Below are 25,266 nucleotides of genomic sequence, written 5' to 3' on the forward strand. Positions count from 1 at the left end.
AGATTCATTCTTTGTCTATGGGGAACATCTGAGCCCCCAACCCATCCTATGGAATATCCGTTCTAAGGAACATGGCCTACACAGGGGATTGAGGCTCCGGATTTGGGGTTGAATGAAGATTGCCAGGTGGAGCCTGCTTAGGGAAGATGCTATTTGAAAATGCTATACAAACTGCAAGCTTTTTGCATGTGGTTGTGGTTTTCCTGCCCAGCCTGCCGCCACTGGGCCATGCAGTTATTCCATCCAACCCACCACCACTGGACCAGTGATTGTACTGTCCAGACTGCCACGACTGGATTGTTTCTGTACGTAAGGCAGTCCACCTGTCCATCCCAGCGCCACTAGCCTCTCTCCCCCGTATGTAAGTGCCCCCCTTCAACCCCCCATGTCTCATTTGCTGGCTCTGGGTCTCTTCTTCCACCTCTTGAACCCGGTGCCATCCCCACTGGGGTCAGTAGGGGGTTCAGCATAACTGGAAAGCTTTCTAAATCCTCGCAAATCTAAAGCTGTCTTATTTATTTACTTTGTCCAAAATCAACAAAACAAATAGAAATGAGAACAAATTCATAAGTAAAACGATTTTTCAATCAAATTCTTTACATAATTCTCCCTCTTGTCTCCTGGTTCTATGTCTCACTGAGTTCAGAGGACAGCTTGAGTGTGTGTTTGTGGGGATTCTTGGTCTCTTGTCTTTTTATTTTCTTAATATCCCCTGGATGGTTATCACAAGGGTTTCCTTTGTTCTTGAAATTCAAAAATATCACCATAAAATGGCTAGGTCCAGGGTGCTTTTGTTTGGTTTTTCATTGGCGGTTTCCTCCAGCTCAGGTAACTTTCTTTCCGACACTATGTTTTTCACTCTGATGCGATTCTCCCTTCTGTTGGTGCCATTGAGGTTCCCCCTCAGGAGCGTACATGACTCTTGGGTTGGATATTCATCCTCTGTCCTCCAGATCTACCATCTTCTCTTGCTCTGTTTGGTGAATTATCTCTCGGTTTTAAGATTAGTCCCCTTATCACTGTTTTGATTTTCTGCAGTTATATTTATGTTATTGCAGCTCCCAATACACAACGAAACTCTATGTTTACATCTTTGGTGTCCCTGTATCCATCTTCTATTTCATTCAGCAAACACTTGGACATCTGCCTTCATTCTAGGTCCCTCCTCACCTTTGGGTTCCTGGTTCCTGGGTCACAGCTATGCAGTCCATCTCTGTGACACCAGCAAGCAGACACTTTCTATAAAAGTCTCATCTGTTTACTGCAGAGATCTATTTTCAGAGCTACCTCTGACCTTAAATCTTTAGGACAGGATTGCTTTCCACAGATAGTGCTTATTAGTATTTTTTTTTTTTTTTTTTTTACAGGCTCATGCTTGAGTTTTGACTTTGAGGCTTAAAAAAAAAAATGCCCTTTTGAACAGGCAGAGGTCAATCAATCCTGGTCTAGAATTAGCCATGGGGCATGGCGGGGAGCTAGTCTTCAGTCTTGCTCTGGTTCCTCCAGGTGTGGGAAGGCCTGCCCACTCCAGGATGGCCTGAAAGGTCTGGGTGATGTGCAGCAGGCCCTGATCTTCACAGGACGCCCGGCAGGCTTCTGGCCAGCTGGAGGCGGCTCCTCAGGGCTGGGCTCTGCTCCCTTTTGGGAGGTCAGACTTCTGTCTAAGCTGCAGAGTTTTCTGCTCCTTTGGAAATGAGAGCTGAATGGAAGAACACAGGTCCTAGTGCGCTCCTGGCCCTCTTGCTTGCTGCTGCCCTAGCTAAGAGGCTCTTCTGCCATCTCTGTGCCTCTTCTCTGAAACTCACCTCCACCCACTGCCTCTCCTCCCTGCCGTGCTGCAGGCTGGGAGCTGAGTGTCTGCAGGACTGAGCAAGGGACACCCCATGGGTGGGTAGGGTTCCATCTCTTCCTGCCTACGAACCCTCTGATCACCAGTTTCTAGGTCCTATGGTTAGGCCCAGGCCTGAGAAGGAGGCCCAGGGCTTTGTCTGCATTACAGGAGGTCACTGTCATAGCTGGGGCTCAGAGGATAAGGTACGGTCTTCCACTCCTGTGAGCCCAGGGGGCTTTTCCCAGAGCTCAGCACTTACTTGTTTCTTTCTTTAGGTCATGGTGTTATTGACAGTTTTTCTTATTTCCAAAGCATATGTAAAACTGGACAGAGGCTGTGCAAGGAGTGAGTGTATGGCTGCATTAATCCAGAAAGCCACCAAGGCTTCTATGGACTTGCAGGGAAGCCCATCTTCTCTCTCCTCCAAACGCTGGAGAAGCTCGTTCTCTCTGTGAGTGGAGGGTCCCGGGCGTGGGGAGGAGGGAAGCTGCAATCCCCCACTCATCCGGTTCTCCTCTCTTGAAATCTCATCAGTCACATGTCCCTGTGTCCTATGAGAACCTGAAGCCACATGGCCATGACTACACAGGGCCAGATCCAACCAACAACAAAACGAAGCTTTTGAGAGATGCAGCAACGCAACCAACACCCGGGTCACTCCTGCTGCAGCAGTGTGACCAGCACCCCAGGTCTCTTCTGCTGCAGCAATGCAACCAGCACCCCGAGTCTCTCCTGCTGCAGCAGTGCAACCAGCACCCCGAGTCTCTCCTGCTGCAGCAGTGCAACCAGCAACCGAGTCTCTCCTGCTGCAGCAATGCAACCAGCACCCGAGTCTCTCCTGCTGCAGCAATGCAACCAGCACCCGAGTCTCTCCTGCTGCACAGCACCAGTGACCAGATGGGCAGGGGTTTCCCAAAGAAGAGGCTGAGAGTCTGACTTCATTCTAATGTTGGATTCTAACTGGGCATGTGGACATTCCAGAACACTCTGGAAGATGCTACATGTGGAAAACAAGAATTCTTTTCCTACACAGAGAACTTGTCTGTGCCTTAGGTAGGGCAGAAGCAAGCAAGAGGGCCAGGAGCACAGCAGGGCCTTAGAAACCTTTCTCATCCATCATTTTCCTTTCTTACCATCCCATGAACCTGAAGGGTCAACCCTGGGGGCATCCTTACCCCCTTCTACAGATAAGGAAACTGAAGCTCTAAAGATAAACTGACGTCCACAAGGTCTCCCACTCTAGCATGCAGAAGTGCAGTCACCCTTCCAGGCAGGGGGAGGACGGTGGGATCTGACCCCACAAAGTCCTATTGGTACCACGGCCGCATCCCCGGAAGGGGCTTGTCAGTCCCGGAGGCGCAGTGTGGCTCGATCATGCCCAACACCTGTGGAGGCTGACATTTCTATTCCAGCTCAGGAAGAGGCGACGTGCGAAGGGACCCAGTGACAGAGCCGCAGTGATGAGGATGCCGGCGTTGATGAACGCGATGGGGTAGAGGTGTCATCCAAGGACCCGTGCCACCCACCACATCTTGGGTTTAACAGGGAGCTGACATTTAAAGTAATTTGGATGCAGACGCAAATCCTTCTATTTCATTTTTAAAGACTGATCTTTAACAAACGCCCATGCCACACGTCGTATTTCATTCCCACGGCAGCATGCAGAAGTCATTTGGGAGGGGGTGGCTGGCAGAGTCCGGGTCTCCTGTGTGCTGCTATCTGGGTCCGAAGAGCTGGGCTGAGAATGAGGCACATCTGGACACAGCAGCCAAGAAGACGGCACACACAGGTGCTGTGACAAAGGGACCGGTCCAGCATGACTGGAACTTGGGGCTCAGGGGACAGGCTGAGCACAGGTAGAGGGGGGCCTTGGGGCTAGAGATAGCACCTCACCATTAGGATGGGAGGTCCAGCTATGACTGCCCCTGCGGCATGCACCCCAGCTGATTGGAGGCAGCACCTCACTGTTAGGATGGAACGCCGGCCATGACTGCCCCTGCGGTGTGCACCCCAGCTAATTGGAGGCAGCACCTCACTGTTAGGATGGAACCCCGGCCATGACTGCCCCTGTGGCGTGTACCCAGCTGATTTCCCACCTTGCATGTTGATCTTACTTCCTTTTTTAAATTTTTGTTTTTATATACTTTAAGTTCTGGGGTACATGTGCAGAACGTGCCATTTTGTTACATAGGTATACACGTGCCATGGTGGTTTGCTGCACCCATCAACCCGTCACCTACATTAGGTACTTCTCCTAATGCTATCCCTCTCCTAGCCCCCCATCCCACGACACATCCTGGTGTGTAATGCTCCCCTCCCTGTGTCCTTGTGTTCTCATTGTTCAACTCCCACTTATGAGTGAGAACATGCGGTGTTTGGTTTTCTGTTCTTGTGTTAGTTTGCTGAGAATGATGGTTTCCAGTTTCATCCATGTCCCTGCAAAGGACACGAACTCATCCTATTATGATGACTGCATAGTATTCTGTGGTATATATGTGCCGTATTTTCTTTATTCAGTCTATCACTGATAGACATTTGGGTTGGTTCAAAGTCTTTGCTATTGTGAACAGTGCCACAGTAAACAATGAGATACCACCTCACGCCAGTTAGAATTGCGATCATTAAAAAGTCAGGAAACAACAGATGCTGGCCAGGATGTGGAGAAATAGGAACGCTTTTACACTGTTGGTGAGAGTTTAAATTAGTTCAACCATTGTGGAAGACAGTGTGGCGATTCCTCAAGGATCTAGAACTAGAAATACCATTTGACCCCTGCAATCCCATGACTGGGTATGTACCCAAAGGATTATAAATCATTCTACTATAAAGACATATGCACACATATGTTTATTACATTTTTTTTGAAAGAGAGTTTGCTTTGTCGCCTGGGCTGGAGTGCAGTGGTGTGATTTCAGCTCACCGCAACCTCCGTCTCCTGGGTTCAAGCGATCAAGCAATTTTCCTGCCTCAGCCTCCCAAGTAGCTAGGATCACAGGTGCGTGCCACCATGCTTGGAGCATTTTTGTATTTTTAGTAGAGACGAGGTTTCTCCATGTTGGCCAGGCTGGTCTCGAACCCCTGACCTCAAGTGATCTACCTGCTCAGCCTCCCAAAGTGCTGGGATTACAGGCGTGAGCCACCGCGCCCCACCCTGATCTTACTTTCCACAGTACAGTCAGGAAGGAGTAAGTTCACCTTTGTCCGTTACAAGAAAATTAATCTCAAAGTGATGTCATCTGTAAGATTATAAGGATTATAAACCAATAGGAGAAAAACATGTTTTCCAGCACTTAGCCAGCACCTTCTGCTAATCAGTTCATAAGACCTGGAATCAGACAGTGGCACCAGTTACAATGGCTCTGGTGAGGATCTGAGATCATATGCAGTGGACGGGCTTGAAACGGCGGCACAGAGGCAGTGGACGGGCTGAAACGGCTGCACGGAGGCAGTGCTCTGGTGGGGACATGAGATCACACGCAGTGGGCGGGACGAAGGCAGTGGGTGGCACAAAGGCAGTGGACGGGCTGAAACGGTGGCACGGAGGCAATGGCCCAAGTGACTCTAGAATAGCCGGAAGTTGTTCCTCACGGGCTCCTCTATAGGGAAGACGCCAGTGTCTAAGGCGGGACCCTATCCTTCCCCTAGGATTGTGTAGATTCCAGGGCCATTTGAAAGTCCAGCATCCCAAAGCCTCACCCATCGAGATGGAGCTCACATCCATCTTCCTGCCTGGGCAACCACGCAGTAGGGCTGTCAGGGAGCCTGGCCCAGCGGGGGACGGTGGCCCTACCGCCCTCGGGAGAGGGGCCACTCGGGTTCCTCATCTGGGGTCTTCACGTGGGTGCGACTTCACTGTGCATGAGGGGGCCTGAGGCAGGAACCGGAAGTGCCTATTCTGGGGTCCACCCAGAGAGGGCCCCCAGGGGCCCAGGCAGGACGTGGAGCCCTTCCAGGACATTCCATGGTCTGCAGTGTGAGCAGAGTTCCTCTAAACCACAGCCAGGCCCTGGAAGGCGCTGCTCAGAAATATATCTCGAGCACAGGGAACCCTGTGGCGGCTCTGTGCCCAGGTGCCAGCATGGTGGGGGACAAGGCATTGCATTTACATTGTGAACGTAACGAGAACTTCTGGGAAGCTGCCCTGCTAGCAGCAAGACAGGGTGTCCCCCCATGTCTTGGAGACCAGGCTCCCCGCACCTGTGTAGCCGGAGGATGGTCTCCAGCCGGAAGGACCCCTCTGTCTCCTGGCTACGCACGGTGGGATGCGAGCACCTTGCCGCAGTCCTCGTCACGTAAACAGAGTGCTGTCTGCCATTTACTCAGCAAGCCCTTCCCATCCCAGTTCCCAATGATGTGCCAGACTTACAGGCCAACGAAGCAGGCCCATTTGGCACCAAAAAGTGACCCCTCCAGCGATTCTCGAGGGGCATCCCTGAGATGTTGGATCACGTGTCTCATCTCTGCATTCCAGTCTCTGACTTGGCACCAAAATAGTGTCAGAGGGATAAGAGTGGTGGGGAGACGACAGGGAAGCAAGGGCCGGGGAAAGGAGAGGGAGGCACTGAACATGTCACTCAGAAAAGCCCCTAAGCCTGATCCTCACCCGGACCCAACCTAACGTAACTTGCTGAGCAGCAGGGGGCACCAGGAAATCCCCAGCCCCGCCACACCCACCGGGTTTCCACGACAGACCCCGTCCACCCCTCTGCACCAGGCAAGCATCCTCACATTTCAGCCATTTGCCATTTATGTATTTAAAATGATTCAAAGAACAACTGCTTTAAGGAAGATTGAACCTAATGCAGGACCAGTTACTGTAAATGGCGCCCAGCGTGTCATATCTCCCATTACGAAATTGGCCCAAAGTGCAGACAGAAATAATGTGGGTTTGGTCAAACCTTTTTTTTTTTAGTTTCTGGGCTCATTTCTGCTGAGAAAATGAAGAGTGTCACTGCTTACAATACTAGCTGATGTGGTGCCGGCCATACACGTTTTTGTTTACACACAGAATCTATTAAAATGTCCAGCTATTATTGTGGTGATGAATAGCGGTGATTCAAAAGAACGCAAAATGGATTGCAGACAGGGATCAGAGTAATGACTTAGTATTTTTCATTCTTTGTGCAGAACAACGATTAGTTAGGTGCGGGTCCTGGGCCACTTCTGGCTAAGTATCCACCCCCACTCAATCTCTGAGGCCTGTTTAAGCCTCAGCCTTCTTTGTCCTTGGGAGAGCAGACAGGTGGGGGGGTCCTCAGGCCACCTCGGCCCCCCACCACCCTGCTCTCTTGGGCTGGTGAGAGGGGAGGGAATATCCTCTCTCCTGTTCCTTCGCGATCCTTCTGGCCAGTTTTCCTCTCCCCTGGCCATTGCCGCCATCTCTTCCTTAGCTCAGCCTCCCTCTCCTCCGGTTCCCTGAGCCAGGCTCCATGCATGCCATCTGATCACACTCCAGACAGACTCAGAGCCCAGGCGGCCAGGGCTCAGCTGCTGGCTGGAGGGCTCCAAGGGGGACAGGATATGCCACCTCACCTGAGGGGCAGTTCTCTGCAGCCCTCCCGGCTCTGCGTCCACCTGGCATCAGTTCCAGAAGGACGGGGGAGGTGGGCCAACCTGGGGAAGCAGAGCCCCCGCAGGTGTGTGCAGGCCAGGGCCCCTGGCGAGAGGGGCGTCTGCACACCTCCCCACATGGGATTCAAAAGAAAAAGTTGGGCCCATAAAATGGATTAAAACTGCGTTTCCTCCACGTTGAGAACAGAGCTGTGCTCCCCGGTCCTCAAGGCCGGGCTGACCTGGCCGGGTAAAGAGGAGTGCTCAGAACATGCCAGCTGGGGGGACATGGGGACAGACAGACGGTGGAGGGCAGGGTGGGCCCTCAGCCATGGTGACAGTGAGCTGGGGGCAGGGGACACCTTGTCACATCAAGGGAGGAAGTGACAGGCTGCACCCCGTCTCTGCAGGGCAAGCCTGGTGCAGGATGGGGGCTATGAATGCTCCCAGCAGCAGGGAGGGAGGCGGCTCACAAGGGGTTCTGGAAGGTGGGGGGCGGGGGTAGAACTCTGAGTCACTGAAGAAGCTGCCAGAATCCCAAGAGGCTGCCTGAATTCCTGGTTGACCTCACGGGGCCAGGGGGAAGCCTGGCTGGGACCAGTGTCCCTGTGTGGGGAGGGGTCCCCAAGGCCCTGGCTTGGCTGTGCTCTGGGGAGGAGATGAACCACAGGCTCCTGGTCGGGGTAGGGCAGGGCAGACAGGTCGTACGGGAGGATGGCACCCACACAGGTCTGCCAGGCCCACGTCCTCTCTCCCTGCTTGCGTGCGGTCAGCTGCCTGGTTAACAGTGAATCTTCCCCCAAGACACCTCTTGAGTTCCCTCCACAACCACAGCCACTGCCTTCCTGCTTGGGGGCCTCCCCACTGTCCCCACTGAGGCTCAGTGTTCCGCTACAGGGTCCCCTTCTTCCTCCAGCAGCCCCGGCCTTTGCTGACTAATGGCGGCCACAGCGGGGCTCAGTGTCTGCTGTGCAGGGGACCAGGAAGTGGCCGTGGTAATCCAAGGGACAGGTCGGGTGGGGATACCAGGGTGCACCCTGATTACCACCTCGGTTCTCACCTGCCTGCGTTGGGAGGGGGCACTGCAGACCCTCCCGGACCCTCTGCTTCTGCTCAGCCCACAGGCTGCTGTCCGCAGCAGCCCTGCCCTGGCCACGCAAGGCCACGGGCTCCACAGCCCACCGGGGCTCACGAAGGCAGCTCTGTCTCACTCCCAGATGAAGTCCTCCCCCACCACACACAGGACAGAAGGCTCCCGGGCCCTGCCGACTGGCCCTGCCCAGCCTGGGGTCTTGCTCCTGGTGACACCCTGGTCCCTCTCAACGCCTAAGCCAGGCTTTCTGGGGTGCTGGCCCAGAGGACCTGAGGGGACCCTCTTCCCTTGACTGTGCCCTGATCAATTCATCGGGGCCATCACCCTCCTCAGAAACCATGCCAGATGATGATCCTGCCGTGTGGCTCCTGGAGGGCTGAGGCCATGCCTGCTGTGTGGTCCCTGAGAAGCACTGGAGCTCTCCACTGGCACCTGCAGTGCCCGACAGAGAACGGGGCCTGATGAATACGTGGGCAATGGGTCCGGCTGAGGCAGTGCTGGCTCAGCCACAGCTCTCCAACATTCCCACGCTGGATCCTCAGGGCATTTGTGCTTGTTTTCCTAGAAAAATCCTCACATTTTTCCCTCCCTGAATGTCTGCATATTTGGAATTCATTTGCGAACTCCTGCTACGGACATCACTGGGTGCTTCTTCATTGCCCTCTCCCTGGGAGACCCCCCTTGTCTCCTGACCCCTTCCCCTCATCTTCACAAGTACAGGTGCGTGCAGGGCTCCTTCTGGGATGTCCAGGGCTGGAGCCTGTTCTCCCTGCACCCTTGACGGCCCATTCCAGCGGTGACGGAGTTCCAGGTCAGGAGTCACAGCCTGCGCTCTGCAAGACCTGGCACCACCGTTTCCCGGCTTCGGCGATCTGCTGAGAATCCAGCGACACTCTGCTATGGATGTCTTTGTCCATGACCTAGTTTTTCCCTCTGAGTTTTGGGGATGTTTTTCATCTCCCGTGGCCTGAAATTTCATGCTGGCATGCTTTAGGATGCGACTGTATTCATTCATTTTCTGGTCTTAGTGAGGACTCTCACAGAGGAAACCGGCATCTCATTTCTGGAGAGGTTTTTCGAAAGCATTTCTTTGATAATTTCTTCTTCATTTTCCTCTATTTCAGGTGGTTGTATCGTTCAGAACTCCTGAATCAATCTTCTGATTCTCTATTGTTTTCCTTTCCTAGTTCCCATTTCTTTTAGAAAATTCTACTCTCTGCTTTCTGAGAGATGGCCAGTTTTACATCCCCAACATTCTACTGGATTTGTAACACATTCTGCTGTTACACACACACAGGCACACAGTATCTATAGGCATACTGCATGTACATGTATGCACACATCTGTGCCATGTATACATGTGCATACGTGTACAATTCCCCAAAGCGCTCTCCAGGCTCTTTTTAAAATATTTAAGTTCTGGGACACATGTGCAGAACGTCCAGGTTTGTTACACAGGTACACATATGCCATGGAGGTTTGCTGCACCTATCAACCCATCATCTAGGTTTTAAGCCCCACATGCATTAGGTATTTGTCCTAATGCTCTCCATCCCCTTGCCCCGCACCTTCCAACAGGCCCCGGTGTGTGATGTTCCCCTTCCTGTGTCCATGTGTTCTCACTGTTCAACTCCCACTTATGAGTGAGAACATGCGCTGTTTGGTTTTCTGTTCCTGTGTTAGTCTGCTGAGGATGATGGTTTCCAGCTTCATCCATGTCCCTGAAAAGGGCATGAACTCATTCTTTTTTATGGCTGCATAGTATTCCATGATGTGTATGTGCCACATTTTCTTTATCCAGTCTATCATTGATGGGCATTTGGGTTGGTTTCAAGTCTTTGCTATTGTAAATAGTGCTGCAATATACATATGTGTGGATTCTAAGCAAAAAGAACAAAGCTGGAGGCATCACGTTACCTGACTTCAAACTATACTACAAAGCTAAAGTAACCAAAACAGCATGGTACTGGTACCAAAACAGATATATAGGTCAATGAAACAGAACAGAGGCCTCAGAAATAACATTACACATCTACAATCATCTGATCTTCGACAAACCTGACAAAACAAGCAATGGGGAAAGGATTCCCTGTTTTATAAATGGTGCTGGGAAAACTGGCTAGCCATATGCAGAAAACTGAAACTGGACCCCTTCCTTGCACCTTATACAATAATTAACCCAAGATGGATTAAAGACTTAAATGTAAAATCTCCAGGCTTCTTGATGCTCCTTTAATGAGCTCCCCATCCCACTTGTCTACTGCCAGGCCACCAATAGCATCCAGACTCACTGTCCAAACTCAGTGGTGACATCTGTGGCTGGGGCAGGCTTTCTGGCCAGGCTCACCTCTGTCTCATGAGGTGCCTGGGCCTGGCCAGCAGGCCCCACTCCTCACCCAGTCCCGGGCTCCCCTCTTCTCTCCAGCAGGACAGGCTTGGGGTAGTGACACCTGCAGGGCTCAGGGGTCAGAGCCAGTGTTCCAGTCTGTGCATGGGGTCACAACCACACCCTTCCACTGGTCAAGCACATCCCTAAGGCTGAGCCAGGGAGGGGAAGCAGAGCACTCATGAGGAGGAAGACAGAGGCCCCGGACTCCTCACCTCCCTGCTCCCACCAGCCTCCTTGCCTCCCCGCCCCCTCCTGTGTCTGGATGCATGTCCGCTGTCTCTGAGGCTGAGTTGTGGTTTAGCTGGTGTGCTGGCCTTTCCTCTGCTGCCTCGATGACTCCTGTGGCCTCTATGTTCCTCGCTCCTCTTCCTTTGGCTTCCTCTGGTTTTGTTTCTCTCCCAAAGAGTGACCTTTGCTTTCCACCATGTTTAGGAGCACAACGATAAACAGCCGGCTGGTGGGAGGTGGGCTTCACAGGGGCGCCCTCTGGCCCCCGACTCATGGCACCCATGGGTTCTGATCTGGGCTTGGTGAGTTCAGTGGATGGAATGGGGGGCCCCCGAAGTTCATGTCTGCTGGGGAACCTCAGGATCTGATTTGATTTGGAAATAGGTTCTTTCCAGATATTAGCGAAAAATCTTTAGATGAAATCATCCTAGATTTAGAATGGACTCTAAAGCCAATGGTGGAGTGTTTATAAGAGAAGGGAGAAGGAAATTTGGCAAACGGAGCAGGCCCCATGAAGACGGACACAGAGAATGGAGTGCTGTGGCCATGAGCCAAGGAACACCTGGGGTCACCAGAGGCTGTGAGAGGCAAGAGAGGGGCCTCCCCGAGAGCCTCCCAAGATAGCAGGGCCCTGACCACTCAATCTTGGACCTTCTGGCCTTCAGGACCATGAGATAATATGTTTCTGCCATTTCCAGCCACTCAGAACGTGGTCACTGGTTATGGCGGCCTCAGGGCACACGCAGGAAGTGTATCCAGAAAGAAGCCTCCCGTTTCTTGACTGAGCCCTCAGGGAGCTGAGTGGGGATCTCATCTCAGAACGTCTATTTTCACCTAATCTCCTGGTTTCCAGAAGTTCCTGCCCCGTTTGGCTGTGTTTCCACTGTAGGGTCCAGAGCCGCTCAGGTCTCTCCCTCTCCAGCATGAGCCTCTGTGAGTCTAGTCTTCTCTGGGTTCCACAGGCAGCTGAGGCCCAGGTGTGTGGGTGGGGAGGACCAGGAGTCTCTTACGCAGCCTTTCAACTGGGCCCATCTCCACAGCGCTGGGAGGAGGCCGCCAGCACTGCCCTGCGTCAGAGTGGAGGCAGAGCCCGCACACTGCTCCTTGGGGCTCAGCTCTCCTTGTCAGCTCCGTCCACCCGCTCCCATCCTTCCAGACCTGTCTTGCTGAGTTTGCACTCCAAGCAGGAGGCCATTTTCCCCCTTTCGTGTACCTGTCATCTTACAGGGGGTTCCATGAAGGAAGTGTGAGCATCTCGTCCTCTTTAACGGGGACCCTGGTGCAAAAGCGTCTGCTGTTTCCTGTGGATGGCTCCTCCCAGAACCAGGGCTCGATGTGCAGGCCATGGACACTCTGTCCTTCTGCAGGGCCACCCTGGGCAAGGGCCTGGCACGGGAACACACTCCTGTGCCCCAGCCGCCTGGCGGATTGGTACAGACACGGGAGGGCTGGGCCGAGATCCCAGTGTTGACACCTCCCTCTTCACACTGGAGGTGCTCGGAGGCAGGGGTCCTAGCCTGTTCTTCGCACGGATCTGTGAGTGGGGCCACGTTTGACACACACTAGGCTCCCAGAATCCGAGAATGAAGACACCTCACGGTTTGAGCTTGCTTCCGCACAGGTGCCTTTCCTGGGATGCGCCCCTCCTTCAGGCTCCGAGCTTGCAGGAAGCTCAGGGGCAAGGGCCTCGGTGGCCTAGACAAGGCAAGCCATCCACTGGGACAGGGGCCGTCCAGCCAGAAGGCTCCTCCCCGTAGCAAGCTGACTCCTAAATCCCAAACAAGGCCGCCATAGACAATGCTTAGCACTGCTGGAGATGCTAACAGGAGAGCTCTCCAACCACGAGAACAGAGCCGTTTCCAGAGGGGCGTGTAGGTGACCTGAATCATCGATCGGTGGTGAGACTAACCTCCAGAACTCGCCGAGACTAACCTCCAGAACTCGCCGACAGGCTGACAGCACAAGCCGCCCAGCCCAAGTCAGCAGCAGTTTACGGCCAGATGAGAGAAGAGACGGCATACAGGCAGGCTGCTGGCCGGGCCGCCAGGCCCCAAGGAGACCTCAGTGTCCTCCTGTCTGTGTCCAACGGAGGCCCTGGGATGGCCCGACTACACCACACTCCTGGGATGCCTGGCCAGGGTGGAATTTAGACATCCAAGCCCCCACGAGATCAGCGGCAGCTGCTGTCTGCACATCCTCCGAATCTCTCATGTTGGGGAAACGGGCTTTTAGCGTAAGAGTTTCCATGAAATACAAGTTCCCAAACAGAACCATACAGAAACCCCACTGAATTTTTTTCACCCCCACAACTGTGATTTCATGCAGCACAGAATTAGAAGGTGGTGCTCAATAGTGAATGTGCAAACAGGATTTCCATCTAGCTGGCTGATTCCGATTTAGGAGATGGCACAGCTCACTGACAAGTATCTTGCGATACATAAACATTCCAAAAATGTGACTGAGCAAACACTGATGAGAATATTTCCAAAAGCCAGTCACTTGCGCGGTCCGCAGCCCCAGCCACGGAATATCTGTGGAGAGAAGACCTGCTCGTGGCCCGGTCTGCTCCCCTCGGCCCCACGAACCCTTCTTGTCCCTCCTCCTCCAGCTCTGCGAGCCCGACCCCAGCTCGAGGACAGAGGAAGCCAGAGCAGAGCAGGGGAATGGGAAGGAGGGCGGACAGCAGCTCTGGGCCTGTCCCCAGGGAGCAGGAGCCAGAATGGGGAGCCAAGAAGGGGCGCTGCTCACGCCTCAGGAGAACCTGCAACACCCACCCAGGGTCCCCTCGCCTGGGGCAAGTGGACGTCCACAGGGCAGAGCCGGCTGAGAGGCAGTGCCTGGAAAAGCACTGCAGCGGTCAGTTTCTCTCGAGTCCCCACAGGATGTGGATTTCCAGCCTTTCATAGCAACCTAGGAGAAAGGCTTCTCCCATGTGACCGTGTGTGCGCGGGCACGGGCCTTGTCACTGGGCGCTCGCCCTCCTGACACAGATGCCCTCTCACATTTTCATTCTATTCCTTCCTCCTTTTAAATGCTGGTCATGACCTATTAAATTAATTTCACAACCCACTAACGGGGTGACGACCTGCACTTTCAAAAGCAGTGATCTCGGGCCGGCGTAGTGGCTCACGCCTGTAATCCCAGCACTTTGGGAGGCCGAAGCGGATGGATCACCTGAGATCAGGAGTTCGAGACCAGCCTGGCCAACATGGTGAAACCCCGTTTGTACTAAAAATACACACATTAGCTGGGTGTGGTGGTGGGCGTCTATAATTCCAGCTACTCTGGAGGCTGAGGCAGGAGAATCACTTGAACTCAGGACGTGGAGGTTGCAGTGAGCCAAGATTGTGCCCTTGCACTCCAACCTGGGTGACAGGAGCGAAACTCCATCTCAAAAAAAGCAATGATCCTGGAAACAGAAGCATCAGCATGTGCCTGGGGTCCACACTCGGTTAATCCATGAATCCTGAATCCATGTGTCACACACAGAGGCGCAGGCATTGCCAGGGCACGGGGCAGCAGCACCCTTAGGCCCAGCACCGGTGCTAGGCGACCCACACTCTGGTGGGCCCACACAGACAAGTAAACAGCAACGGCCACACAGGAAGGGGTTGGGGAGTGACGGGGGCTCGGCACGGAAGGGGTTGGGGAGTGACGGGGCTCGGCACGATGCTGGAGCGTAGCTGGGCAGGCTGGGAGCGGGTGGCTGCCTGCATCAGGGCTGGGCTGGAGGCGGGCTCTCATCTGAGAACGCGGCCATTAGGATGGAATTAGCAGCAACTCAGTATCCACTGGGTCTCTAAAAGCCAAGTTATGAGAACACCATCATCTCTCAGAAAACCAGTTTATGGTAAAGGGTGAAATCTCCTGTAGTGCTAATTTACCATCCATGAGAGAACTCAGATGCAATCGCACAACTGGGATTGTAGCTCCCAATTCTATGGTGTTTGGTTCAAGAGCCCAACTAACCTTTTCAGAAAGCTTTGAACACAGGTCACCACAGGCCAGCGATTCTATTAGGAGCCGGCTCTCCTGTTGTTCCCAGACTTTTCCTGAGATACCTGGGAAGACGACAGGGCCCACCCCGGTCCCCTGGAGTGAGCACACGGTCACTCACTGAGATCCACCAGCCCAGGCACCCGTGGCCATGTACACAAGGTGCCCCCGCCATGGCAACGTGAGGCAAAGGCTGAGAGACAGGTCCTCAAGCCCCCGACACACACTCTCCCCCAGGAAAGCAGAGCCATCCCCTCCACCTATGAGACCTCACTCTCCAGAAGAATCAGGCTCCCTGCGAGTGACCAGCCCGGGAGGGGGCACCTGTCCTTCCCACGCTGGATGATGGAGTGTCCTGCTACAGTCAGACTCCCACCTGCCCATGTCCCTGGTCCCTGCAGATGCCCTCCCAGCTTCCACCAGCAGAGGCTTGGGGGGTCCCCTGCAAAGTGTCCTAACGATGGGAAGATCAGAGTATCTGAGTCTCCTGAGCTGAAAGCCACGTGGGGTCTCACGCCGAGCCAGGTCTGGCGTTTGTGTTGAGCAGACCAGGCAGCATCGATCCCACCTCCCTGGAATTCTGTCCCCCTGGCCACCAGCGGTCACTCCAGCTCGCCCAGCCGCAGTATTCAAGCGTGTGAAACTGAGCTCCCAGGCCTGCGAGGCCCAAGGGAAGGAGAGTCCGCAGCCATCTCCGCCAGGCTCTCTGAGCACACCAAGCACTGGACGGGTGCAGCTACTGTTCCCCAAGCCAGGAAGGCTCGAACCCCTCTGGAATATCCCGGGTGCCTGGTCAGCCTCTGTCTCAAATGCCCCAGAACAAGGGGGGCTCACTGTCTCCCATGGTGGGCCCTGTGGGCTTGGACTGAGCTGATGCAGAGAACACCTCGGTTCCCCATCTCTGCACATACAGAGGCTGTGCTGGCCAGGCAGACCTGGACGGACGCGGGAGGCTGGTTGGGCGGCCCTCGTCTGGTTCTGGGGTAGGTGAAGGGGTCCCTGATGAGACTTCATGAGAATGACTCAGGCACTGAAGAACTAAACGGGAGGAGGAGAGAGGAGAAGACATGCATTCTGGGTGAATGCAGGAGGCAGGGAGGGCTGGGTCCAGGGTTTGGGCCAACAGTGAAGAAAAGAAGATACCATGAAGCTGTCTGACAAGGCGTTCTCCGGGCAGTCTGACAAGCTGGGGACAGGCCACATCTGTGTCCCTCACTTACCAGCGTGCGCCCTGCGTGCGGGGGGCTTCACTGATCACTTTAATTAGCATTGCCCTTATCGGGGCCAGAAGGTCTGCCACGGTGACCCTGGGCAGAAGTGGCTGCAGAGCTGCACCAGGAGAAGCCTTCATGCAGATCTGAAGACTCCAATGCTGCCCGGTGGGCGAAGGGCATCCCTCCAGGGGGATGTAAATGCTCTGAAGCAGGTAGAGGGGTGGTGGCACAGCACTGTGTGTCCAACGACACTGAGCTGCTCGCTTTAAAATGGACTTTATGTTATGTGAATTTCACCACAATAAATTACCAAAAACCAAAATGTGACGATGCCAACAGCCTCCAAGTAAGGACCCAATCCTCTTCCTGCCAAGCACCTCGATGCCTCTGGAAGGGCTGGGCCGGTTCCAGCCCTGTCACTGGCTCAGCAGGGCTGCCCGTGTCGAAGTGACGACACCTTTATCCACCGCCAGCTCTCATGGCGTCTGTGGACTCCTGACTTCCCACCCCGGTGAACTGAGCAGTCAACTCACAGAGGTACATCCGAGTTCGTTCCTGAAGGGGTGCGGCCTGAACGCTTGGCCTGGGTGCCTCATGGGCCTCGAATCACAAGGAGGAGGGGCTCATCAAAGGGTGACTGAGAAGTGATGGGTCACTGGCAGCTGGGACCCAGAGTGGCTCTCACACCCATCCCTCCAAAATTCGGGGCGAGGTGGCTGCTTATGTTGAAGCTTCTATGAAGGATGTGAAAGGCTGCGCCTGACCGGGGTCCACAGGCAGATGGAATGCACCTGCTGTTTGTGTTGCTGGAGATTCGGGGAGGTAGTGCAAGCCTGGGAACCCCAACGAGCAGGGACAGAGGAGGGCCTAGGCCTCCTCTGCGGGCAGGTAGCAGTAGGAAATGGTAGAGCACTGTGCATTTCACGGGTGCAGGACGGAATCATCTGCTTCTGCACTGAATGCCAGATAAACAAACCCTGACCAGGCAAGCCCAGGACCTCAGCTTAGACCAACCCACGCCCCTCATCTCCTGTCCTGTCCGCATGCCTCAGGGTGGCACCGGTGCCCGGCCTCACACTCCTCCTGCAGGCCCACATTCCAGGCAGGCACTCCCAGGGGGTCCTGGGCCGCCAGCGAGGCTGAGTCTGCATGAACTTCCACAAATACAAGAGGCCCCTGAGAAACCCATGGGGGGATTGGCGTGCTGCCTTCCCCATCTCACTGACATCCTGGCTGCAGCAGAAAGCTGTGCGACTCCCAGAAGACGACCCTGACAGCCCCGAATTGTGTTAGAACCCCAGGGATCCGTGGTTCTCCTTGGAGCAACTCCACCAAATCGGCCTCTTGGACCGAGTGCCGGAACAGCCCAGCCGAGCCCTCGCTTGGAAGCCGCTCAGGCAGCAAGAGGAAGGATTTCCCTGCAGCCCAGTGTGAGGGGCTGCAGCCCCCTCTCTCCGTGCAATCCTTGGAGGGGGCTCGGATGCCAGGGGCTTTCCGGATCCTTCTGCCCAGCCACAGATCTCCCTGACTGAACATTCTCAGAGCACGGAGCCCAGATCCATGTTAGGGAAACCCTCACCCACTCATGTCCTCAGCTTCCAATGCCAACCTCAAAGCAGGAGGAGCCAGGATAAGGGGGTACCACTCGCCAGTGAGAAGTCGAGGCCACCCCACACGTGAATGGCCCAAGCCCCATGCACGTGGGCTCCCCTCCTCTGCCCGCCTCCTCTGCCCCTCTGCAGGGGAAAGTGCCTCAGAATCCGTGGCGTGCCTGGAGGAGCTGCCTTCGGAAAAGGCCCAGGGCCACCCCGCGCTCCCCAAGCTTCTGCCCTTGGGAAGAGCAGCTCTAGAGACCCAGGTCAGCTGTGGCTTCAGGAGGGCGGGGCGCGCTGCATGCCCCACTCAGTGGGACAAAGAGGAGCTGAAGGGCCCTCTGGGTCTCTGGTGTGAGCAGCCACTAGGCCAGGCCCAGGGACGGAAGGAGCACACCTGGACGGAACCCGCACCCGGCTCCGTCTCTGCAGAAGCTCCCTGTTCCCTGGGGGAGTTATCAGAAGTTCATCCTCAGGAGGGGCGGACGCCTCCTCCAACCGGGAGTCACGGGCACATCAGTCCCGGAAACAAGATGGCTCTAACCAACGGATTTCGGGGCCTGGTCTGTGATCTGACTTGTGGGCTGACCAGCCTTGCAGGTGGTTCTTTATCCAGCTCTCAGCCCCCATGTACTCATGAACCCTCCGCCCCAGGACAGATGGCCAGGAATTCAGCCCCAGAGAGGGAGGTGGGGTCCTGGCTTCTCTGCACGAGGACAAGGTGAGCAGCTGCCACCCGTCCCCTCGGAGCCAGGGTGGCCTCGGAGGCCCGCACATGCCCCCTCCCCAGCACACACACGAGAAAGCCAAGGGCCACGTACCGTAGTGGTCTTTATCCTCCCGCCGGGCTGCGTGCACGTCCAGCCTGACCGGTTGATTAGCAAGTCGCAGCCTTCCCCCTCCAGACACGGAAGCATGTCACACCACTGCTTGGTCTTGATAATTCTTGCTGCGGGAGAAAAGAGGGAGGCAGTCAGCGTGCTGCTGTCACGGATCGCGACGGTGTTGCCGAGGGGACCTGGGTCCTGACACTGGCTGGGAGGGCCCTCAGGCAATGCCCGGTACGGCTCCACCCGGGGACCCTCAGGCAGGGACACCGGGCCCAGGGGCTTCACCAGCTTCCTGGTCTCCCGGTTTAGTGCTTGCTCCCCCAGTCCTGCTCTGCCATCGGCCAGTCGTGGAGCAGTAAGCAGTGACCGAGGGAGCTGGAGACACGTCCGTGGAGCAGAGCCGTGGCCCCTCCTGCAGCATGGCTGCCTCACTCTCTCTCATCTGGAATCCACTAGAGAGCAGGGAAAGGCAGGAGGAGGGGTTCCCAGTCAGGCTGTCCTCAGATGTAGCGAGGGCAGGCCTGTGCACAGGGTGGGAACCAAGGGGGTCCAGACTTGGAGTCAGTGTGAGGCCACGCAGGAGGTAGGGAGTCGATGCGCCATCCTTGACTGGAGGATTTTACAGCAGCCCCTGGCCCCCATCTGCAGACGCCCGGCGGACCCCTGGGGCTGGCCCAGCAGCAGCCATGTCAAGGCTCCAAGGTGAAAGGATGTGACCAGCCATGACAAGGCTCCAAGAGGAAAGGATAAGTCTTGTCATGACCCCTGGACAGGGCAGGGGGCAGGGGAGGGCCCGGCGGATGGGGGCACTGGCCCCCCACCAGCACAAGGACTCTGAAGCCCACATCAACTCCTTCCATGCCACAGAGAATTGCATTTTCTCTCTTCCCTCGAAAGCCACCCCATTTTGTGGCTGTAGGGTTAGGCAGACTGGAGATTACTCTCTACCAGAAAGCCTGAGAAACAAGGACTTCACGGCAGAGTAAAAGCTGATATTGTATTAACATAACCTTCGCTGCAGGAATCTCAAAAGAACGATTAGTCATTTCTCAAACTGGGGAAAAATAGGTCCTTCCTAATGCACACGTAATTACTTTTATATAAACGGGACCTACAAACAGGGGTTGCTATCCCGCTGAAAAACGTAGGCATGCAGATCAGACACCAAACACCTGCCAGGCAGTATTTTGGTTCAAGGTTAAGTTATAAACATGTACCTTTATATACACAGGATTCTACACCAACCTTAACCCCATGGCTGGAGATCAGGGAGAACTTTGCATCTTACAAGAAAAAGAAGTTTGAAAGTTTGGGTCCAAGGCTCTAGGAGAATGGATGAAGCTGTCACATATTCCCACTGCACTCGCTGGTGAACGCCACGCACCCCACGCTACTTGCAAGGTGGTTGGACTGCACGTGACTCGCTTCGTGCCAGTGCTGGGAGGGCCAGGGTTGGCCTTCTCCGCCCCTTCCTCGCCCACTCACAGTTCCTCGGGCTCCTCACTGTTCTGAGCAGAGGCTTGGAACTCATCTTGTTGGATGCGGGCAATTCACCTATGAAGCCCCTTCCTGCTTTCCTTTTGGGTCCCTGCTTCCTGGGGCTCAGTGTTTGATGGGTCCAGTGGCCCCAGGATGCAGAGAATCCAGTGTCTGGGCTGCCTCAGCTGCCAGCCTTGCAGAGCAGGGAAGGATTCTCTGTCACCCACACCAGGCCCAGGCTGCACAGACACCCAGGCCCAGGGCAAGACTGGCCCCCATGGCCCCCAGCCCCAACCTCCTGTCTGAAGCCCCGGTCCCTCTCACGACACTCCAGAACCCTTGATTTCCTCCTCTCTCTTGGGTTTTCTTTTCCACGTCACCTCTTTTCCTTTTTTTAAATAAAGCACAGGACTCTCAATTTGCATAAACCAGAACTGTAGTTCCCCAGGATACTTGTTTACTTGAAAACTTGAAAAAGTTTCGGAGATTCCTTACCACAGGAGGGAAATGACTACTATCTAAACAGTTCTGCAAATGCACATGTGTGCGCACATGTGTGCACGCATGTGTGCTAACACACGGTCCTCCCGACACGCGGCCGGCTGGCTTCATGGCTATGCAAACAGACGGCTGCACATGGCCGCAGGTGCAGGAGAGCCACTGCTTGGACAACGCTCTGCAGTTCCCATGTCTTGAAATTCTGAATAATTTTTAATAAGGGCCCTGCATTTCATTTTGCACAGGGCCAGCCAATTATGCCTCTGGCCCGCAGGCAGTGGCTGTCCCTGTAGGAGCAGTGGGCAGCAGAGGACAGGGTCCTGAGGGACAGCTCACTCCTCAACCCACGGGGGTGCGGGCCCTGGGGTCATCGCAGGGGAGGCAGGTCTGGGAGGTCTGGAATCTGCCATGTGTCTTCCCAGGGCCTCTTTTCTTGTCTGTTCCTTATTCCTGCAGAAAGCTGCCAGCAGCGGCGTCTCCCATCCTGGATGCATCGTTTTGGGTGACAGTAAATATGGTAGAAAAATCTCAGACACTCATGAACACGAACCTTAAACCCACGAGGAAGCTACAGGATGAAACACAGACGCCCCAATAGCAGAAATCCCCTTGCAATGCCTGGGAAAAGAGCTGGACAAATTACAGTAAGCATTGTGTGTGTGTGTGTATGTGTGTGTGCGTGTCTGTGTGTGTGCGCGCGCGTGTGCGTGTGTGTGTGCATGCATGTGTGTGTGCATGTGTGTGCGTGTGTGTGTGCGTGTGTGTGTGTGTGCATGTGTGTGTGTGCGTGTGTGTACATGTGTGTGCGTGTGTGCATGTGTGTGTGCGCGTGTGTGTGTGCATGTGTGTGTGTGCATGTGTGTGTGTGCGCGTGTGTGTGTGCATGCATGTGTGTGTGCATGTGTGTGCGTGTGTGTGTGCGTGTGTGTGTTGGGGGTGTGTTTATCTGGTACCAACACTGAAGGACCTGAAAGGAAGAGGCTGCGGTGTGGCTTAAAAGAAATCCCCATGTGTGCTCCCATCCATCCCACACCACAGCGCCCAGGGTGGCCTTCAGTGCGGTGTGGCTCCTGCTCTCATCCTGAGCTGAATGGCACCTCAGAAACCCCCTGGGGTTCCCAGTGCCTGTCCTGTTCTGCCCTAACAGCCAGACTGGGCTGTCTCAGGTGAAGTGAGCCCTTCAACTGCAACAGGAAGATGTTTCCGCATCTGCCAGGGCCAGGTTTGGCCCTCTCTGCAGCACAAGGCAGGACCTGGGCCATCAGGAGTGGGGCCGGCACAGACCAGAAAACCAGGGCAGTGTGGGTGGCATCTGAGGGCAGGTCCTGACCTGCCTGCAGGGCAGGCTGTGAGAGGGTGGACAGGAGCCTGGGCTCAAATCCTTCACTGCCAAGCTCAGCTGGGACCTTGTACCCACCCTGAAGCTCGTGCTCTGGGCTGGGAAGTCCCAGGAGAAGGACGCTGAGGGTGGAGACAGCACAGGCAGAAGCACCCCACCTGGCACAGGGCGTGGCTGGCCAGCACCCACAGGCTATGTTGCTGGGGCCCTCTCGGTCAGGCTAGGATAGAACCACCGGAGCTCACTGGGACTGTGAGGCTGAGGACAGGGGAGGGATCTGGGGCCATGTGTCAGCCTTCAGTATCCGGGACACACGCGTGCTCCAGTGACAGGCCCCAGCCCACTGTCCCTCTACGGAGAGGACCCTCATCCCTGCCAGCCATGATGTGATAACATGCACAGTGCCACTCAGGGTCAGAAAGAGAAGAAGGAAGGAGGGCAGGGCCCCTGGGGCCTTAGGATGGTGAAGGGGGCTCCAGCCTCACCTATGCTGTAGCTGCGACGCCTGGCCACACACCACACACATATGTACTCCCCAGACACACGTACACATCACCCACATGTATACACCACACACATATGTACCCCCAGACACACATACACATCACCCACATGTATACACCACACACATATGTACCCCCCCAGACACACGTACACATCACCCACATGTATACACCACACACCACACACATATGTACCCCCCGACACACGTACACATTACCCACATGTATACACCACACACATATGTACCCCCCAGACACACGTACACATCACCCACATGTATACACCACACACCACACAGGCAGAGGCATGCAGGCACACACACAGGCACACACATGCCCATGTAAATGCATGTTTGCAAACACATATCTACAGGTGCAGCACACACATGCACACATATGTGCAAGCACACACAGAGATATGTATCCTCACATGCACCCACATGTGCACTCTCATGTAAACACGCATGTAGATGCATGCAGGTCACTTTGTGGGCTTGCCTGCTCTCAGCATTTGCAGAACAAAGGGACAAGCAGGCAGCAGGCCTGCCCCATCCCTGGGCCTGGCCCTCCCGAGGGCACCAGCGGGCCGGCCCTGAGCACACAACACCTTTTGTTTGCCGGCAGGAGCTGGGCTCACCCACCCCAGCCCACTTCCTGCTGGAGGCGGCCAGAGGCACAGTGCCGGGCCACCATGTCCTGGGGACAAAGGGTCCTTTCAAGCACACATTTCACAACTCCCTTTCACCCGGGCACGGGTGAGGAGGCCTCTCCTCTGGTCCCAATGTTGCAATAGCTCTCAGGGAGGGGAAGGGGCGTCCCTGGGGTTGACAGAGCTTCTGAGATAGTATGAGTGATGGTGACTGAAACCTGGGCTCTGGGCAAACAGACGTCATCGCCCATCCACATGGGCTAACCTGGGGGGTCCTGAGCACACAACAGGTAAAGGGCACGCTGGGTAAAGGGCACAGGGTCTCATGCATGTTTATGTCCGCAGTGCCTGTCCCTGGGCCGGTAGGAGCAGGTGCCTAGGACGTGGCTGGAGAAGCGAGCCAGGGAGCCCCTGCCTAAGATGGAAAGGGGGCATAGGAGTGCAAATCAGAGGGGGTTTGTCCAGACTGGATCTAGAGTCTCACCGATCTCGAGCCTCTGTAGGACCCCACAGCCCCCGAGACCCAGCCCAGCCAGGCCCTGGGCCAGCAGTGCTCTTTCTCCAGCTGGAAACACTTCTCCAAGGTACCACTCAGCCCCATCTTCCATGCCACACCATGCTCTCCATCACACACACATACGCCATTCACACATGTAGACACAGGCACACACATATACACACCACACACAGCCACATGTCTACACACGCACATACACACAAGTCCACTGTGTGCCCTCTTGCAGACTCACTAACTACACATGCGTATCGTCCCTGGGGCCACCTGGCTCCCTGGCAATGAGTCTCCAGGTCTATGGGGGGCTTGGCTCCTTCTACCACTCCAGGTCCCCTCTGTGTGCACATTCAAGCTGCCTCCCCAGACAGAGGCCGGCTTCCGCTCCACGGTCCCCCACTCCCTGGGATGATGCAGCTGCTGCACCCAGACCCTTGCCAGTGGCAGGATAGAAACCTCGAGCTCCAGGAGGGCAGAGTGCAGAGGACGCTGCCCAGTGCAGGCTGGGACTAGGTTTCAGGGGAGGGAGGGAGCCAGGGCAGGGCAGGAGCTGGGCTCTCCTTGAAGTCTCAGAGAGGAGCAGGCCTGGTGACCCTGCAAACAGCATGGGGAGGAAAGGGCTGAGATGTGGGTGGGGCCTGGCTGGCCACAGGTCCTCAGCACAGCCTTGTTCAGGCTCCCAATCAGTTTGCTGAAAGTCCAACTTGCCAAAAACGGTTGGGCGACCCTTGAACGGAGTTGAAGTCAGAACAGCGTGGCTGTCTGGGTGACAGGGGCCAAGTCAAAGCGGACTTCAAAGAACCCGTCTACACAAAGGCCTGGGAGGAAAGTGCACCCCAGGAAAGGCAGGCAAGGGTCGTGCCGAACCCCAGCGGGCGAGCAGGGTCCCAGGCGGGCGGCCCACAGCACCTGGGTGGACCAGTGCAGGGCACGGTGTGCCATGTCCTCAGTGTGGGGACACACCCCAGTGCCCCAGAGAAGAACCCCCCCGAGAGCTGCCACCCAGCTTCCTCTCATCACGCCTGCACCTACAGCTCTAGACACAGCTGGAGGACGCGGGTGCAGGGCGGAGGGAGGGTGGAAGGCCCCTCGAGGCCCGGCTGCAAAGGTCATCTCTGCAGACAGGGGCCTCTACTCTCTGCCCCCATGTCCTCTACTGGACGGAAGCAGCCAGTCCTGAGACACCCACTCGAGCCGTGTGCCGCCTGGGGCACCCACCGATGTGGGGCACATACACATCCATCGTACCAGGCCCTCGGGATGAAGGGCTGCGGGCCTCCCACAGCTGGCAGTGCCTCTAGTCACAGCCAGAGGGCTCTGCCCATCCCCTCCTCACCAGCCTGAACTTGGGGGACAAGAAGCAGACAACTAAGTGGGGTTCTCAGCCTGAAGTAGAGCTGGGCAGACGGCATGGGAGGAGCTGTACGGTCAAAATCCAGCAGGGTGTGTCTGTTATGTGGGATCAGACATTTGAATTTGTTTGCCATACGGGATCAGACATCTGAACTCGTTTGCTATACGGGATCGAACATCTGAACTGCTGAAGTGGGACGGGTCTTGCTAC

At 55.5% G+C, this 25,266-nt stretch overlaps 1 protein-coding gene and 1 long non-coding RNA gene across 5 annotated transcripts in view; both read right to left on the bottom strand.

Moving 5' to 3' along the window:
• Positions 1-25,266, bottom strand: part of TAFA5 (TAFA chemokine like family member 5) — a 309,133-nt gene that overhangs the window by 77,775 nt on the left and 206,092 nt on the right. For all 4 annotated transcript variants that reach the window (XM_050746541.1, XM_050746539.1, XM_050746540.1 and 1 more), the window contains exon 3: positions 18,715-18,842. In XM_050746541.1, the coding sequence (XP_050602498.1) occupies positions 18,715-18,842 (128 nt within the window). The remainder of the gene's footprint in view (positions 1-18,714; positions 18,843-25,266) is intronic.
• LOC126929863 (uncharacterized) lies at positions 981-13,675 on the bottom strand. Its single transcript, XR_007717306.1, has 2 exons — positions 12,888-13,675; positions 981-12,835 (listed from the first exon to the last, which is right to left on the bottom strand). It is a non-coding gene; the product is annotated as an uncharacterized LOC126929863 (long non-coding RNA).

The sequence above is a fragment of the Macaca thibetana genome, chromosome 10 (assembly GCF_024542745.1).
Source record: "Macaca thibetana thibetana isolate TM-01 chromosome 10, ASM2454274v1, whole genome shotgun sequence".
Lineage (NCBI taxonomy): Eukaryota > Metazoa > Chordata > Mammalia > Primates > Cercopithecidae > Macaca > Macaca thibetana.